This window comes from Gorilla gorilla, chromosome 16 (genome assembly GCF_029281585.2).
Source record: "Gorilla gorilla gorilla isolate KB3781 chromosome 16, NHGRI_mGorGor1-v2.1_pri, whole genome shotgun sequence".
NCBI classification, from domain to species: domain Eukaryota; kingdom Metazoa; phylum Chordata; class Mammalia; order Primates; family Hominidae; genus Gorilla; species Gorilla gorilla.
In genome coordinates, this window is record NC_073240.2 from 49,666,780 (window position 1) to 49,681,001 (window position 14,222).

At 38.4% G+C, this 14,222-nt stretch overlaps 1 protein-coding gene across 1 annotated transcript in view; it reads right to left on the reverse strand.

Moving 5' to 3' along the window:
- The window catches only part of SHC4 (SHC adaptor protein 4), a 140,100-nt gene that overhangs the window by 27,844 nt on the left and 98,034 nt on the right, over positions 1-14,222 (reverse strand). The window contains exons 7-8 of the mRNA XM_004056153.5: positions 6,109-6,232; positions 4,369-4,540 (exon numbers count right to left, since the gene is read on the reverse strand). Of these exons, the coding sequence (XP_004056201.3) occupies positions 4,369-4,540; positions 6,109-6,232 (296 nt within the window). The remainder of the gene's footprint in view (positions 1-4,368; positions 4,541-6,108; positions 6,233-14,222) is intronic.

The following is a 14,222-nucleotide window of genomic DNA, read 5'->3' on the forward strand; positions in this document are numbered from 1 at the left end:
CTATAAACATTGGCCATGTAGCCAACCTCTGTCTAACTTTGAATTGGTAGATTGGATCTCTACTCTACTCAGGTTTATGCCAGGCTCACGTCTCACCCTTGAAAATCTCATCCAAAGAACTTCGATCATCCCCGTACATACAACTCTCGTCAGCAATATACTGGGGGGGAGGGATCCATTTGATGCCTTTGAGATGGGCAGTGTCTTTAGAAAGATTAGTTTGGCAGCACTGTGCAGGAGGGTTTGAGGGAATGAGATTGGAGTCAGGAAACAGTCTTTCAGAATCATCTAGGCAAGTGAGGACCAGGACTTAGAAAGAGGCAGTAGAAACGGGAAAGTCTGGATAGATTCAAAACATATTTTCATGGTAGAATCCTAGGTCTTGAAGACTGAACTGATATGGGGCCCAAAGTGTGAGAAAAACAGAAGATTGTAGATTAATGAAAGATTGTCAGTGCCATCAATAAACCTGAGTAAATCAGTAGAGGAATCAAGTTTGGAGTCAGGGAGAAAATGCTGAGTTCAACCTTGATATAGATAAGCAATGTAGTGCAATGTGGCATTACAGCTAGAGAGATACACAAGAGCCAAAGACAGAGAAGGCAGAGGAAGTGTGTACACAAGTGGCCTGCCAGAAGCAAGATAAAGGCCAAGGGTAGAGCCTAGGAGAGTGCTAATGTGGTGGTAGGGCAGGGCTTGTGTTTTTATTGGAGGAGATGAAATAAATGATAACATAAAAAGAAAAGGTAAGACTTACTTTGAAACATATCAAAAATAAGATGGATCAATGTATGATAATCAGCTACATATGTAATAAAGCAAATACAATAAAATGTTAATTGTAGAATTGAGATGGTATGTGAGTGTTCATTGTATAATTCTTTCAAATAGTCTATATGTTTAAAAATACTCATAATAAAATGTTGTAAAATGTGAGAAAATGAAAGGAAAGCAGCAACTAGAGATGCAGAAAGAGAATGATAAGGTGGAAATGTTTTGGAAGCTTACAGAAGAGGTCTCAAAAAATAAGAGGTAGGGCCAGGCGTGATGGCTCACGCTTGTAATCTCAGCAATTTGGGAGGCCAAGGTGGGCAGATCACCTGAGGTCAGGAGTTTGAGACCAGCCTGGCCAACATGGGGAAACCCTGTCTCTACTAAAAATACAAAAATTAGCTGGGCATGGTGGCATGCACCTGTAATCCCAGCTACTTGGGAGCCTGAGGCAGAAGAATCACTTGAACCTGGGAGGCAGAGGTTGCAGTGGGCCGAGATCACGCCACTGCACTCCAGCTTGGGTGACAGAGTGAGACTCTGTCTCAAAAAAATAAAAATAAAAATAAATAAATAAATAAATAAATAAAATAAAAATAAAAAAATTTAGAGGTGGAAGTCTTAGAGCAATCAGGCAAGAGAAAGAGATAAAAAAAATACAAATAGGAAAAGAATCAGTATTTTTCTTCACTGGCTATAATAATTCTATACCTAGAAAACACTAGACTCTGCCAAAAGGCTCCTGGAACTGATAAACTTCAATAAAGTTTCGGGACACAAAAGCAATGTACAAAAATCTAGCATTTCTATAAACCAGTAACATTCAAACTGAGAGCCAAATCAAGAACACAATTTCACTTACAATAGCCACCAAAATATAATAAAATAAAATACCTAGGAATACATCTAACTAAGGAGGTTAAAAGTCTCTACAAGGAGAACAAGAAAACACTGCTGAAAGAAATCACAGATGACACAAATGAAAAAGCATTCCATGCTTATGGATTGGAAGAATCAATATCATAAAAATGGCCATACCAGCCAAAGCAATCTACAGATCCAGTGCTATTCCAATAAAACACCAACATCATTTTCCCCAGAATTAGAAAAAACTATCCAAAAACAGTTGGTTCATATGGAACCCAAACATGAGCCCAAATAGCCAAAGCAATCCTAAGTAAAAAGAACAAAGCCAGAGGCATCACATTACCTGACTTCAAGCTACACTATAAGGCTACAGTAACCAAAACAGCATGGTACTGGCACAAAATCACAAACATAGACTAATGGAACAGAATAGAGAACCCAGAAATAAAGCTGCACACCTGCAGCCATTTGATCTTTGACAAAGTCAACAAAAATAAGCAATAGGGAAAATACTCCCTATTCAATAACTGGTGCTGGGATAGCTGGCTAGCCATATGCAAAAGAATGAAACTGGGCCCTTACTTTTCACGATATACAAGATAGATTAAATATATAAACGTTAAGACCTCAAATTGTAAGAATCCTAGAAGAAAACCTAGGAAATCTATTCTGGACGTCAGCCTTCAGAAAGAATTTGTGACTACATCCTCAAAAGCAATTGCAAGAAAAATAAAAATGGACAAATGGGACCTAAATAAAGAGCTTCTAAGCACGGCAATAGAAACTATCAACAGAGTAAACAGACAATCTACAGAATGGGAGAAAATATTCACAAACACTACGCATCCAAAAAGGTCTTATATGTAGAATCTATAAGAAACTTAATTCAACAAGCAAAAAACAACCCCATTAAAAAGTGGGCAAATTTCATGAACAGACATTTCTCAAAAGAACACATACAAGCAGCCAACAAACATATGAGAAGATGCTCAACATCACTAATCATCAGAGAAGTGCAAATCAAAACCACAATGAGATACCATCTCACATCATATCACATCAGAATGACTATCATTAAAAAGGCAAAAATACAGATGCTGGCAAGGCTGCAGAGAGAGGGGAATGCTCATACACTGTTGGTAGGAATGTAAACTAGTCCAGTCACCGTGAAAAGCAGTTTGGAGAGTTCTCAAAGAACTTAAAACAGCACTGCCATTTGACCCAGCAATCCCAACTACTGGGTATACACCCAAAGGAAAATGAATTGTTCTATCAAAAAGACACATGCATTTCTATGTTCATCGCAGCACTATTCACAATAGCAAAGACATGGAATCAATCTAGGTGCCCATCAATGGTGGATTGGATAAAGAAAATGTGGTACATATACACCATGGAATACTATGCAGCCACAAAAAAAGAATAAAATCATGTCCTTTGCAACAACATGGATGCTGCTGGAGGCCATTATCCTAAGTAAATTGACACAGGAACAAAAAACCAAATACCACATGTTCTCACTTATAAGTAGGAGCTAAATATTGGGTACTCATAGACGTAAAGATGGCAACAATTGACACTGGCAACCACTAAAAGGAGGAGGGAAAGAGGGGGGCAAAGGCTGAAAAGCTATCTGTTACTATGCTCACTACCTGGCTGATGGGATCATTTGTATCTCAAACCTCAGCATCATACGATATGTTGATGTAACAAACCTGCACACATACTCCCTCAATCTAAAATAAAAATTGAATTTAGTACACATGTACGCAAAGAAGTGAACAATAGACACACTGGGGCCTATGTGAGAGTGAAGGGTGGGAGGAGGGTGAGGATTTAAAAACTAGCTACCAGGTATTATGCTGATTACCTGGGTGACAAAATTATCCGTATGCCAAACCCCCATGATAAACAACTTACCCTTGTTAACAAACCTACATATGTACCCCTTGAGCCTAAAATAAAAGGTGGAAAGAAAAAAACTAAAACAAAAATAAAATAAAATAAAAGTTGAAATTATAAAAATAACAACAACAAAAAAGAAGAGGGGTCAAACATTATAAAGAGATACAGAATACTGAAGAAGGAAATAGATTTAGCAATTAAGCCACTGGTGACCATTGTAAAAGTAACTTCCATCAGATTGTCAAGCAGAGTTCAGATCTTCCAGTATAGTGCACATGTTAACACAAAGACAGGGACAATGCTTTCTAGAAGTTTGTGGGTGAAAGGAAGATGACAAGGAGGTGGAACATTATTAGGTTGGGTTGAGGGAGTCCAAGTTTTTTGCAGGCAGAAGGAACCAATAGAGAAAGAGTGAAGATTGAGACAGAGGTTACTGGACAGAACTAGGACACAGAGTTGGCAGGAGAGGATTGGATGAGAAGCACAGGGAAAAGATTAGCTTTGGAGATAGTTGCTAAGGAAGAGAAGCAAGGAGAACAAGGGCAGACTTAGAGCTGTGGAGGGGTGAAGCTGAGGATAACATGTTGGATCGCCTCAGTCTTCCCAGTGAAGTGAGATATGAGATCATCTGCTGAGGCTACAATTGGGGGGATTAGGAGTAAAAATGATCTAGTGTAGCCTCTGACAGTTATTCACTCTCTGGCTCTGTATTTGAGGAAAACAGGACTTTCTCTAAACTAGCATTTGGAAATCCTCAAAGTAAATGCTCTAGTGATAAGGGCAGAATTGCATTGCTGGTTCCAACAACAGTAAAACATTACATACCAAATAGCACAACTTTTCACACTGTATGGGGCAGTAAGCCATTTGTTCCGTGGCTTGAACTTTGATCCGCATATCTGAAACACCACCTACTGGTGGCTGCTTCCCTGGAATTTCATTGTAATATTCATGATCTTCTCTCTCCTCGGCATGGCTATCAATATGCACCTCCTCACTGTGAAGGAAAAAAGAATCCTCAAGAGGCTGGGCGAAAACTCAAATACTGTAAGGGATGCAAGGGGATCAGAACCAAGCAAATCATCCTGAAAAACTTTGCATTCATGTTTTCAGTTTATAGCTGTGCTTAAGTGATGTTAAACATCTGGATGGAAGCAGTCAGATGGCTGAGTTGTTTAGCTTTCTGTAGACAAAATGGGGTAAGCCAATAGAAAGTGCCAAGGGTGATGCTTTTGTGTCTCCTCCAGTGATAAAAATAATGATAATAACAATATATGAACTTCCTAAATGTAAGATATTTTTGTCATAAGATCATAAAAATACAAAGTATTCTTGAGTATCTCCAGCACACTTTGATTGTTCCATTTTGGAAATGCTTTGCCCAGATAAAATTTAAATATTGTTCTTCGGGTATAGGGCCTGTCCCAGTTTATTAAACCAAGATGAAAAAAAAAAAATAAGAGAGCTATGGCCAGCTATCTTGTCTGCACAGATCTGGAGGAGTACATGGGATTAATAAAGAAATATTAGAACCATATGTGGCAAATGGGTAGATTTATATAAACATGGAATTGTTTTTAAAATTGAAACAGGGCAAGACAAACAAACAAACAAACAAAGTTTTCTTCCAAACTGGAATCAGGGAAAGTTTCTTACTAAAAAAAAAAAAAAGAATAAATCAAGTCTATTTGGATTGAACTGATTCAACTGACAACTCACACAGTTTTGTTAGGTTCATTACATGTCAATAAAATGATAGCACTAAGACAGAAGTGCTATCCTGGGAAAAATTCAGCATCAAGGCCTCCTGGTAACACCCTCTCCTTTGCTACCCTAGACTACCTCATAAAAGGAGATCTCCAAACCTAGTATTTGTTGATACACAAAGTGACACACCAGACGAAAATGCATTTTAAAGTACCCAAGAGTTTTGTTTCTCCGGCATGAATTGTGTGAGCCAGAGGCATCACTGCATTCCACACTTGGTGGAGTCTGACAGGCCTGAAAGGGTTCAGCTTTCATCGCAGACTTTCTGTGCCTTAGAACAACCAAATCCTTGGGTCCCACCGTGTTCCACTCTAACCACAGTTTAGCTAAAGCCTATCTATTTACATTGCAAACCAACTGACAGGAATTCCTACAAGAGACATTTGATTCTTATTTTGCTCTTTGTTCTTGCTGTGTTTTTTTTTAACTGATATGTAAAGGATCTGGGGTTAAAACAAATCTGAGAAGTTTATTGATGTTTATTATTTTGATTTCAATTAATTAATTCAAAGCTCTTTATAGTGCTAGAATAACAGAGATAATCTATTCTTACTTTTAGTGAGAAGGGATCTCTTTTAATCTTGTTACAAAGCAAGAGGATATAACTGGATAAATATGAATGGAAGGAAAATATTATTTTGTACTGAGACTGTGTCTATTTGTAAGAAAAAAATTACTAATTTTATTAGTTCATTTTAAAATGCCACATTAATGTTATATATACACACACAAATAAATATATAGATAAACGCACACACATATATATATTGTCAAATTATTATAAAACTCTTGGCTGACCTTTCACAAGAAGTATTCAAAGAAGGATTTTTCAAGTACTGTTTAAACCGGAGTTCAAAAGCCTGCCCTATGGTACTTATGACGTCTTGGGCCATTCCATTGTGGCATTCCAGTATGTGACAGGCTGCAAGAGGACATACAAAAAATAATATTATAATAAATTTTTAGAAAGAGAAGATTACATAAAATCAAAGTACTTCAAAACCATGAACTGATAATTGAATAAAAGGGAGCAGGACTACAAGCTCTCTGCAGCCATGAAATGGTATAAAGAATACTTCACATTTCACATGAATCAAAGAGAAGAAAGATTCAAATTTTACATCAAAATATATCCAACACTTACAAACTGGGCGCTCAAGGCAGGGATTTGGGGGCCACATTTTTATAAAAGTACACTGATTTGACTAATAATGTGACTAATGTTTAACTGCTAGCTCTTGAATTCAATATAGATTATGCTTAGGGCACTAATCTACACAGAGGGCGAAGTTTGAGGTTTCATATTTGTCATCTTTGCATGGTATGTTATGGAAGATTGAAAAAATATGACCTTCCAAATCCCTTCCAAAAGTGGGGAATGAGCTGTTGGTAAAGATAGGGGCTTTGGAATATGCCCCCCGCCCCGCCGCCACCCCTTTTCCCTGTCATTGCTATTATAAAGCACTGAAAAGCACAGCAATCCCCATCTTTGAAATCCCACTAAAAAAGTGTCTTCAATAAGCATCAAAATCAGCACTGGGTGAAGGTGTCATTACCAGAAGATATGAGAGTTTAAATTAGATACTTTTTCTGAGGCACAGTTACCAGGAAGGCGCTAGTTTTCACAGAAAAATAAACAAGTTAGGGTGCGGGCAGGCATCCGACTATCACAAATGAGTAAGCAAATCTGCTGCTGCCACTGAAAGGAGGAGCTTGTGGTTAAGGACTGTAAATTAATCTCCCTACCATATGTAACATCATTCCTGCCTTGGTTAGAATATGGCCTTGCAATATGAAGGTATAATTGATGGAAGTTTCCTAATGATGACGTAGAAAGAGTCCTAAGGATGGCTTAAAGACAGAGGCAATAAATCTCATGACGAATTTTTACAAAGGAACATTGGGATAACCAGAAGAATTGAGAGATGAGGAAAAGTCCAATAACAGTTTAATATACACAAGAGTGTTTTAAAAATTGTCAGCTATTTTCTGAGAAAAGGAAAGCAGGTGAGAGGCAATGGGCTTAAAGGAGTGCATGGAGAATCAGATTAAATACCAGGGAAAGTATCTTGGGTCTCAGCATTTTGAAAACAAATCTGGAACACATTACTAAAAGGGATATCTGAGGAGAGGAGAGACAACCGTCTTTATGGACTGGTTTAACTATGCTAAATTGGAAGCATGATTTTATGCTTTGCATTGTCTTGGAAAAAATTCATATTTATTTGAAGTAAAAGGCAATTCATTCACATCTAACAGAATTTGTAGAGCTGATAACAGTAAGTGATAACAGAACCTATAACAGTGTTTCTTAGCCTTATGTTAATAATCACATCAAGGAATCTCAGATATTCTCATTCCAAAACTAATTTGACTTTTATTTAAAAATTTTGTCTGAACACATTTGAAAGGTGTGTGTGTGTGTGATGGTGGTGTGGTGGTATTACTAAATCAAACAATGCTAAGGTGTCAAATCTTCATTCTTATAAAGTTGCCCCTTTAAAGTACAAACTGGATCCTGAAATAGACTTAGGAGCTAATTCCAGTTTTGAAACCCAGTTAAGAATATCTATAAATTTATATCTTTCCTACCAAAGGAAAATATTTGGTCTATCTTTAGACTGCCATTTTATATTGTTCCTATATTTTTCTCCACAGTAGCTTTACATAGTGACCAACAGATAGAAAATGCTCTAAACATATTTGTTGAATGAATAAATACTGATTTCTCTGAATCATATGAATAGTTCTACTGTATGAAATTGTCTTTGAGTTTTTTGAAGTGAGAATTGCAGTGAGTCCCTGCAATGGGACATGTTCTTATAGCTACTAGGTGATACAAATTATTTCTTATGTGATTTGTGGAAATAGTCTCCTCCTTGCTAGTCAGGCCTCATATCCTGAGACCTAAAAAGTACCCTTGGAGATGTATCCTCCAGTTGAGCCATGGGAAGCTGTGTTACATTATAAGAAAAGGTAATTCACTAGTCCCAGATACTTGGGAGGCTTAAAGGAGGGAGGAGGGAGGAGAGAGGTTCACTTGAGCCCAGGGGTTGCAGGCTCTAGTGTACTGTGATCACACCTGTGAATAGCTACTGCACCCCAGCCTAGGCAACATAGCAAGACCCTGTCTCTAAAAAAGAAAGAAAGGAAGAAAGAGAGAGAGAGCTTACATAATATCAAGTATGGCTTAAATGATAAAATATCTCCTAACACTAATATGCTAGCAACCTAACCAAATAAATACTTTTTTTTTAAAGGAAAGGTAATCCTTTTGTTTTTAATCTTGTAAATTCCCAGTCCAATTAAAAATGAAGTCAAGGCCAGGTGCAGTGGCTCACACCTGTAATCCCAGTACTTTGGGAGGCTGAGGCAGGTGGATCACTTGAGGTCAGGAGTTCATGGCCAACATGGTGAAACCCCGCATCTACTAAAAATACAAAAAATTGGCTGGGCATGGTGGCAGGTGCCTGTAATCCCAGTTACTTGGGAGGCTGAGACAGGAAGATCACTTGAACCTGGGAGGCAGAGGTTGCAGTGGGCCAAGATGGCGCCATTGCACTATAGTCTGGGCGACGAGTGAAACTCCATCTCAAAAATAAAAATAATAATAATAAACAAACAAAAAAAGAAGTCAAAATAGAAAGTCATATCAAAATGGAAACAACAATTTTTGTGATTTTATTTTTTCTTAGGATTGAGGAGATGTTGAGAGATGAAGATGAGGAAGATAATGAGAGAAGCAGGATACTTAAGCCTAAATAAATAAATAAGAAAAGCTAAATTGTACTTCCAGTGAGGGCGATGAGAGAATAGGATGTTTAAAAGAACTCCGTGAAAAGATTCAGATCTGAGTTCAAGTTCCAATTATGCCACTACTTATGTGACCTTGAACAAGTCACTTTATGGCAAGGTCCTCGTCTGCCAAGACAATGCCCTGAGTCATCTTTGAAGTCCCTTTTTGCTTTATAGAAATCCTATTCTTCCTCTGTCACGGAAGCTCAAAGTCTCTGAGGAACAGGGCGGCATGTAGGTACACAGAAATGAATGAATCAATCAGACACATCAACCAGCCTCTAACGCTTCTGGCGTACCTCTAGAATGTCTTATTTATCTCAACTTTTCCGATTCTGATGCTTTGAGGTTTGGGTCCTGTTCATAGGCTGATGCTATCAACATCTGCTTTTCTTTGGATTAGCCTATTACTACCATATTACTTTATTTATTATAGAGACAGGTGTCTCACTACGTTGCTCAGACTGGACTTGAACTCCTGGGCTCAAGTGATCCTCCTGCTTCAGCCTCCCAAGTAGCTGGGACTACAGGCATGCCCCAACACACCCAGCTTGAGAAGAATGGACAAAAATAAAAGAACAAACAGTGGTGTCTGTCTGTCTCCAGGCAAGATGCAACAGCAGACAAACAGACTGACCTCATGCAGATGTTCTGCCCAGTCTCACCACCTTCAGGGAGCACATGTACTTTCACAGTTCCATTGTTGCCTCTCATAGACATGCTATGTTGCTCTATGGAAATGGTCTTTTTTAGGTTGGTCATGGGACAGGATAGAGGTGGGCCTTGAATCACATATAAATATGCCCATTTCCCAGGATTAAAACCAATTCCAAAAGCTTGGCCAAGAATTGCCCAATTTTCAGCTAAAGGGAAAGAAGAAAGACAAGTAACTATATATAAAAAAAGCCAAGTCACAAAAAAGAGGGTGCCTTTTCAGGGATATGGTAACTTTGTTACCAAGGCCTGAGCTTTGCTTCCCATGTCTGGAATCAGATGAAAGTCTGGATTTTTTTCATCCCACCTGTAGCAGGATGGGCTCACACTTCCAGCCCTGGGTATCAAGTACTACACTAAGATTCAAAAGAACCTGAGATACATATTCATCTGTCTTTTTTATTTGGTTATTGAATTAGGTAGTCATAAACAAGAGGATTACAACTATTATTAAAGGATAACAGACACTTCTTTACTACTTTTATATTTGTTTTTAATAAACAGTTTTTTTGTTTTGTTTCTGTCTTTTCCTTTTATACTTAGAAAACTAGAAATTCAAAAGTTCAGCTTTTCAGGTCAACCACCAGATGGTGCTATGGGATCAAAGCAGGGAGTCCTCCATACTTTAGGAAGAAACAACCTCAAAGAGGCAAGCCAGATTCAGTTCATAGCTAATTAATACCACCAGGACAGTCGTACGCATACTTTATAACTATAAATATAAATAAAAATAAGTGTATTAATTTAAGTTGGTTTTACTGGTTTTGGGTTTTTGTTTTTTTTTTAACTTTCTTCAGAGACCCAGAAGCATGGCCTTCCTATATCCAGGTAGTCCAAGCAGTCCAGTCCTATTCACAGACTAGATGCAGGGAAAATATTAAAACATTCCTGGACTGCCACACATTTGGAGTAAGACAATGTGGATTTCCTCATTTACAGCAATTACAGAAGCAGGGTGTATTAATCACTAACTAAACTCAAAACATTCTTACTGGAACTTAACCTTTTCTATAGAAAAGGCCTTTGATAAAATGAAGAGTTCACTAAAGGGTCCTAGCCAAGATGGAAAAAGTGGAAACTGCCCTGATTTAAATGCACTAATGCTAAAAGCGAATCAAGCAAAAGGAAGAGTGGGAAGCTTCGGGATTGTCAGCATGAAGCCCAGTCTCCTCTGCTCATCTCCACTTCCCGTCAACCATACTGTCCTCCTCATCCCTGTAATCTGGCTCCTGCCTTTATAGGTGTACAGAAATTGAGCTTTCCAGAGTGACCAGTGGCCTGTTAATTGCTGGGCGAAATAGCATCTTCCCACCCTCATGCCCCTTAACTCCTTTTCAGTGTGTGACCATCTGAGATGTCTCCTTCAGAAGAAACTTGCTCTTCCCCTCTGTTAGGTAATACTCATTTCTTGACTTCCTCCCGTCCCCTGACTACTCCTTAGGCAAGTCACTGTCTCCTGTGGCTTCTCCCACTCCCTGACATCCTTAGCCCTCTTCTTTCTAGGTTCTGCTAAGAAGTTGCAGTTTTTTTCTGCACCTGCAGGCCTGGCCTGCCTCCCTCCCCTCCCTGCCAGCCCCACCCCCAGCCCCACCCCCAGCCCCAGACCTACTCTCTGGGCTTCTCTTGTCTGCCATTTTCTCCTGGATGAACCAAACCTGCTAGTTAATTTTATAACATCATCTTTCTGATTTCATTATTTTAAAACATTTATTCAAAGGTTTTGGATATTTTTTCTTTTTATAAATGTAATAAATATTCACTGTAAGAGTTTTAGAAAACAAAAAGGCACCAAGAAGAAATAAAAATTACAGAAAACTTCACTATCCAGTGGTTATCTCAATAACCACTAGGAACATTTTGCCATATGTCTTTCCTATCTTTTTATAATGTGTATCTACCCAGAAAAGTCACCTGGGATTATACTATACACAATCTTCATAATGTTTTTGCATTAACAGCATTGTGAATATTTTTCCCATATAATTACTTATTTTTCTACTATTAGCTTTAATTGCTGCACCATAGTACATTCTATGAGTTTATTTAATTTGCTACTTATGAATACTAAATTAATTTTGTCTTATGATATAAATAATATACAAAAATGATCTATATTGCTTAATCTTTGTACATATCCTAATTATTTCCTCAGAAATAAAACTACTGGTTCAAAGGCATTTACATTTTTAAGATGTTTGATGCAAATGATCAAATTGCTCTTTAAAATGTTTGAATCTAAACTCTTTATCAGCAGTGTTCAAGAATAACTACTACTCTAAACCACATTTTATCTTTTTTCAATGTTTGAAATTTGGATATGAAATATGATGTCTAATTATAATTTGTGTGTCTTTGATTGCTAGTGAGGCTAAACTTTTTTATTTTTCAAATGTTTCTTGGTGCCTTGCCATGTTCTTTTGTGTGCTCAGGACGTGGAATCTGTCCATCCACTTAATGACTGGGTAATCTTAGGAAAACCGCCTTATTTTTCTCACCTCCAGTGTTTTCTTCTATTTAAAAAAAGGAATGATATGTTTACATACTCTCTAGGGCTGCTGTGAGGATGAAATGAGATAATGCAGATGGAGTACTGAAAATGCCCAGCACATAGTAAGCATGCAATAAATGGTAGCCATTTTTCTTTGCCTATTTTTTTTTACTAGATTATTTGTTTGTTTCTTCTATTTATGAGAATTTCTGTTTCTTTAGTGGCAACATCACTCCACATCACACAGAATAGTAATAATAGCTACCATTTATTGCCTAGGTGCTATAAGCCAGGTATTGAAATATCTGCATTGCATATGATATCTCATTAAATCCTCAGGAACATCTGATTCCTATTTCTCCATCAATCTAAATATCTAAATAGTCATCAAGTACTATTAGTTCACAAATTTGATCCAAACTGTTCCTTCCTCCTCCAGTGCCATTTAGAACATTACACTGCTGCCCGGGACTAATGAGATGTCCTCTAAATTGAATTCTATAATTCCAGGTGGCTTTTCTGCTTTCCAATACCAATACCACTTTCTTTTCTTTTTTTTTTGGGGACAGAGTCTTGCTCTGTCGCCCAGGCTGGAGTGCAGTGGCGTGATCTTGGCTCACTGCAAGCTCCGCCTCCCGGGTTCACACCATTCTCCTGCCTCAGCCTCCTGAGTAGCTGGGACTACAGGTGCCCACCACCACACCCAGCTAATTTTTTGTATTTTTAGTAGAGACGGGGTTTCACCATGTTAGCCAGGATGGTCTCCATCTCCTGACCTCGTGATCCGCCCGCCTCGGCCTCCCACATTGCTGGGATTACAGGCGTGAGCCACCGCACCCGGCCTCCAATACCACTTTTAAAGACACAACTGCCAGAAAAATGATCATTTAGTAATTTCAGAATAGCAAAACATAATAATATTTTTAAAGCTCAAAATATTTGATGGCTCCAGTGACCTCCTGGCCAGTATTCAAAGTCCCCCCACAATCTGTCTCTGGTCTATCTTTTCTGCTATGGGACCCCTACTTCCAGTCTTTCCTTTCTCTGCAACCCCGCCTTTACACGCACATTCGCACAACCTGCAAACACTTGGCTGTAAGCTCTCATTACACTGCTCTTTCACCTGTGTCTTTTTTGACTTACTCCACAAATCCCAAGCATCTACTACGTTTTAGGCACTGTTCTCTAGGCATCCCTCTTTCTCTATGCACATCTTATGGATTATGTTTCTCCCTCTTACTAAATGATAATACCATGGTGGGATTTTCCTTCCATAATCATTAATAATTATTTGTGTATTCAAAAGCTGTGTCATCACCTCTTTGCGGGCACTGTCAGTCCAAGGGCTCAGGTCGGGGAAAAAGATTTAGCACTAGAGGACTGTGTGCAAGCAGGAGGTATGTTGAGAACACAGTGTCTTCTCACAGGATTTTTAAGCCAAGCTATATGAGAAAGAACGAGGAGATCAGAAAAGGAGGAAGAGGTGATAGAGACATATTAACTTTTAAAGTCAAGAAAACTACCCTATGTTACTAAGTTATCTTCTTGGACACACCCATTTTCCTATAGGAAAGAAAGATGTAATAAGGGAGGAAAGAAAACTATGCTCTCCATGTGTTAGGCAGATGTTATTATTCCCACTTAAAAGATAAGGAAATCAAGGTTTGAGGTTGTGAAACAATCTGCCTGACATTGCAGTGAGATGATGAAATAATTATGATTCCAACCCAGTCTTTCTGACTCCAGCATCAATCTTATTTCCTATACACAGGCTGATGGCTAAAGAAAGAAAAAACTGAAACCTTGATTTGGACGGTTTCTGTCCCTCACCTCCCATCCAGGACCTCGCTCAACAGTTCTCATGAATGCCTTCTCAAAATCCCCATGCCAGGATCCCCAGGGGTCCTCTTCAAGC